This window comes from Alligator sinensis, unplaced genomic scaffold (genome assembly GCF_000455745.1).
Source record: "Alligator sinensis unplaced genomic scaffold, ASM45574v1 scaffold690_2, whole genome shotgun sequence".
Lineage (NCBI taxonomy): Eukaryota > Metazoa > Chordata > Crocodylia > Alligatoridae > Alligator > Alligator sinensis.
In genome coordinates, this window is record NW_005843265.1 from 117,624 (window position 1) to 122,820 (window position 5,197).

Below are 5,197 nucleotides of genomic sequence, written 5' to 3' on the forward strand. Positions count from 1 at the left end.
CCGCGACTCGGGCCGCGCGGGGACCCGTGTGACGGCGGGGCGCGTCCCTCCAGGTGTGTCTGGGGCGCGTCTGGCCCACCGGGGCTGAGCGCGGCGTCTCGTCCAGGCAGGACCGCGTCCCTTGTACTGGAACCGTCCGCTTCTGAAAAACTTCCCGTGCGGCCCCGCATGGGCGCGGCTGAACAGCGGGCCGCAAGTCGTGTGGGGAGACCAGGTCCCTGGCTGCTTGGAAAAGGGGAGCTGCAACTCCTGCCCTAAGGAGGCGAGCAAAGTCTGCCTCGTCCTTGTAGCAACCCTGCTGATGCGCTGTTTGTTTAAAATATTCCCGAGGCCCAGAACTGCTGGGCTCAGAGCATTTTGTAATGATACATGAAGAACAAAACAAAAAGGCTGCAGCCAGCCTCTGAAGGCAGGGTTGGGTCCCCTGGCAGAAGGAAGAGTAGCAGGCCAAGTATGGTAAACATGTCATGTTTGAGAGCAGTGCCACTAATGAACTCCAGCCAGAGCTGCTGAAATTCTGCTACTTTCTTTTCATCTAGCTCTTCCACCTTTTTCAGCTGCTGGTGGTTGTCATTTTGCAGTCTGTAGAAGTTGTAACCCCCCTCCCCATGCAGTATCTGTTATGCTTGTTTTTACATCACAGTCATGCTTGGCAATCGCTACAGGATCCAGGCCCTTTCTGTGCTTGGCTCTCTGCATGTGGGCAGGCTTGACTTTAGTATCCAAGATGTTATTAGTTTTGCTCAAAATTAAACTGCTGATCTGTTCTTCAAAACACAAGTCTCTCAGAGCTATGAATTTTTGTAATGGCTTCTTATCGGGAAGCCTTAGGGCCTTGGATACATGCCTGCCGGAGTGAGGGAGCAGCCAATCAGGGGTGAATATAAACAAACCAGGATAGCATGTGTGCTGAGCTGTCTTGTACATGGTTGGTCACTGCTGTATTTTATGCTCTTTCTCAACCACATATCAAAAGCTGATAAAGTCCCTCAGGGGAAAAAAGCATGTTAGCAAATGCCTACTGTTAGCATGTCAGAGGCATGACACAGAGGCTTCTGCTACAGAAATCATGGGACAGGCCCTCCGTGCAGTCAGCTCGGCCTTTCTGCAGGCCGAAACAAAGGGCTCCTGGTGTCTGAAAGAACACAGGATTAAAATAGCTTAGGAGGGGCAAGGGGTGGGCTGTGGAGGGTGGAGAGGGAGTCAGATGAGGCAGCTGCTGGTGCTGCTTGTTTTTGAGCTCTTTTCCACTTGCCCTTTTGCTCTCTCAGCTGACTGGCTGGCTGAGCCCTTTGCGGGAGGAGGGTTAGTGTCCCACACAACTGCATTGGTTCAGGCCTGAAATTACTCTGTTGAAGAAAGTAAATACAGTATGTTTTCCTCTGCAACAACAGGAGCAGGAAGTGATTGTTTACAGTGCAATGGGGAGGGCACTATGGAAAATACTTCCAGCCATGCAGGACTCCTAGTTTGTGTCCCTTTGAATGTCTCAAGCCTCTACAGAATTGGAACAGATCCAGCCAGAGAGCAGCAAGAGTCTGGGATATAGTTGTTTACTATGTGAGCAGAGCTTTCTGGCGTTTGGCACATGACTTGCTCTGTGCCCCCCCCTTGCTTGTTGATGCTGTTTGTATCTTGGATTTACGTAGTCTTGTAGAATACTCCACAACCCTCTCTGTGTCCAGTGATATACTTCTCCTCTACTCTGTGTTCTTAAGAAGATTTTGCCCTGGTCCAGAACACTTCTCTGTGGCAGTTTCATGCCTGTCCTGTTTGAAGATACCTTCTAGGGCAGATCAGATCTTTGTTAGATTCAGGTCTGTTTCCAGCCAATGGGTTTCTTTTAACAAGACACTGACTGAGCCATAGTTAAAACCAGGCAATTTTTTCCAGCTTTGTAAATCCTTCTTGGAAGCCTGAAAACATAATTTACTCTCCTTACTTGGGTTTGTCTGTTTCCTTTTGGCCTGTGTTATGACTTGAGCAGAGCTGTACCTGCCTGCTACAGTGCTGACTTTGTCTCTTTTTATGGACTTGATCCTGTATGCCCTGAGTTCAGTTATTTGTGCGCTTGCAGGGTCAGGCCTGGAGAACTAGAGTACATGGTGCTAATGAAAGGTGCCTGACCGCTCTGACACCTACAGCAGAGGTGCAATGTGGCAGCAGGAGCATGAGTTCCTTTTGTGGAGCTCCACTGACATGCTTCAATCCTGATCTGAAGGTGGACATTGCTTTATTTTGGGCCAAAGAGATTAAATACTCTCTTGGCCATTATTCAGGCCTTGACACCTCTGCCAAAGCAGCCAGAGGGGCTGCCAGCAGTAGTGGTCTTTGTGAAGTGGTTGCTTGGAGAAAGTTCTGAAATGAGCTCATTTAAATTCAGAAGTTGAGCCAAGCAACTTGTGTTAATTTCAGGGTGGCTGTGTTATGGTCAGTTGTATCCTTTTGGGATACGGTCACAAGCTGTGAGAGGAGATTGTGGGAGCCCAGCTGTGCAAACCTGTTAACGATGACATGTTACTTCCTGGTGATGCCATTAAAGTTCCCCTCTGAACTGTGAAAGGAATGAACCCTTCAGGGTAGTTACTAATAGCACCTGGGACCACCTAGGAGCTGACTGTGCATTCACACTGGCTGAACTGTAGTGGACAGGCTGCCAGTGACTTCAGATCAGCTTGGTTAAAGGTGCACCCAAGTCTAACAGCTCATCAAGCTAGCAGGGATAAGGCCTGCTAGCTGCAATAGCCAATGATACAGAAGGGAGTGGTGTGGCCAGCATCACGGCCAGCTGCATCTGGAGCAGGAGTCAATTTGCACCTCTGGAGCAGGGGCTGTGGGCAGCCTTATCTGCTCTGCTCTCACCCTGTGGCAGAAAAGTTAAAGTGACACTCACTATTGAAGAATATCAACTTTCAATAACAAAAAGCTTCTCCTATGGGTAACCCACAAGGTGGTACCCATACACAAACATATCAACCTTCCTTAGGCACTTGGCAGGCTGTGTCATGTGTTTCCATGCCACACCCACTTTTCTGAATCCCCCCTTCTTATATTTGGTAAAAAAAGTAACTGGATTCAGAAAGCACTTGCAGCCAAAACTGTCCTATGAGAGGATAACAAAGAGAAGATGCTCCTTGGTGAGTCTTATGTTGTGGGCCTTGTATTTACCATGAGGAAACCTGGCTTGCAAGTAGTTCTCAGCCCACCTCAAAACACCTGAAAATCCACTCTCTTCATGTGTAGTGTTCAAGCCTACTTCAGAACAGTAGCATAGGAGAAAACTCGCATTTGATGAGCGATGTCTCCTTGGAATAGACTTTTCTGTTGCTTTCAGTTTAGACAGTGCATTGCAGTAACTCAGTACAGAATATTAAAACCAAGCTTGTTTACATAGATCTAATTATATTAGTGGCCATGGAGGGCTTTAACATGCTTTTACAGTGTATAGTGCAAGGTTGATGTTGGCAAACTATGTTAGAAATGTGTTTAGTTTTTCTTGTACTCGCTTTCCAGCTAGACAAGTGCAATGTGAATATCAATTTTTGTCTGATAACAAAAGATGCAAACTGACTGCCAGGAAAATAGGCTGGACTATTTTGCATTTGTTTCTGGGAGGTGCTTGCAGCAGATAAACAGTCTTGTCAAGCCAGTAAGGAAAGGGTGATCCACTGACTAGGATTCTGTTCCTGCTTCTGTGCGCTGGAGGGTGTGTGGCTCCAGTCTTCTGCTTTGCTTTCTCCATCTGTAAAAGGAAGATAATGCTGTCCCCCCTCTGCAATATAAGTGGATCCCTAGATAAAAAGGACAACAACTACAGCAATAATTGTCAGTTGTGAAGGAATTACTTGATGCCTTTTGTGCTTGGTTGGAAATAGGCTGGGGATGCAGAAAAGAGTAGTTTGCATAGGACCTTTAAGGACAGATTTGTTTGTTTGTTTGTTTGTTTTTTAAAGCAGGAGTTCCCACACGGGCCTTGTTCACAAATATGCCTGGCCACATGCATACATCTACAAGTGGAGTAGCTGAGCTCACTTTCACAGTAGTGGAAGTGTGAATTCTTCACACATGGAGTTGAGCTTGAGTGCTTTCCTAGCCCTAGAAGGCATAGGATTGCTTTGTTCCCTGGAAGCTGCTGGAGTGGTGGGGGTTGTGTACTACTACATGTTATGTCTTTGTTTTCTAGCTCTTAAGCAGCCTGTTTGGAAAAGTTTTCAGTTGGTTACAGGCTGCCTTGCAGAGGTGATGTTAAAGCTGTTACCATGGGGAACAAAGACTGAGGAACATGTCAACTTACAGCTGCAAAAGTCACTTGCAGAAAATAACCTTCTAGCATTTTGGAGGGAGGGAATCTTGCCATTCCTGTTCCAATGCAGCTGAACAGTAATAAACACTGAGCAAAGGACCAGTTACTCTGCATCTGGGACGTTTTTGTAACTCATCCAAATCCAGTGCAAACACTGTGCAGAAAGCACTGGCTCTTGCCAGCCCTGCCTGGTGAGAGACCCAGGGGGTTGTGCATTCAAGCTTGGCTCTGCGTGAGCCATCTGTCTGCTCATGCTGCAGTTCTTCCACATCTTAACCTCTTCCTTTGAGTGTTTCCCTTGTAGAGAGCAGAGCTGTCAATTGCTACCCAGACTTACTCCATGATATCTCTTGTTATGGGGTGTTAAGGATTCTGGCAAGAAGAATTAGCCCCTATTTTATTAACTGTGTTTTAAGATGAAATGTGTTATTAATCAACGGGCCAGTGGTTTCTATACCTATTGGAGTACACCACACCCATCCTTTTCCTAGCATTATCCTGGATGCTTCCAGCTCCTGCAGGCTGCCTGCCAACAGCTGAAATGAACTGAAGGGAAAGCTTATATTCTCAAATGCTGTGGGCCTGATGAGACTCCCACTGGTTTATGAGGGAGCTGATTTCACTGCGAGGAATCTGGTCCTGTGCCACTCCCACTACTGCAGCATCCCCCTCTTGCTCTCTTACTCTTTCTTCTCCCTCCTGACTCACAGGGCAGCAGCAGCTTGTAAATTGTCTTTAAGCAAAGGGGCACGTGACTGTTTTTCCTCTGGTCTCCAGTTACTTATCTAGGTTAAGCTTCTACACGCAGGCGTGTGTGAAATGAAGGGGTAAACTTCATCTCCCCCCCCCCCCCCCCCCCCCCCACCGCTCTGAGCACCCCCTGCGGGGGCGTGG

At 47.5% G+C, this 5,197-nt stretch overlaps 1 protein-coding gene across 1 annotated transcript in view; it reads left to right on the forward strand.

Annotated features, from left to right (window-relative positions):
* Position 1: 1 nt before the first annotated feature.
* Positions 2-5,197, forward strand: part of MAP1LC3A (microtubule associated protein 1 light chain 3 alpha) — a gene marked incomplete at its 5' end in the record, with an annotated part of 47,347 nt that continues 42,151 nt past the window's right edge. The window contains one exon of the mRNA XM_025194625.1: positions 2-53. Coding sequence (XP_025050410.1) covers positions 2-53 — 52 coding nt within the window. The remainder of the gene's footprint in view (positions 54-5,197) is intronic.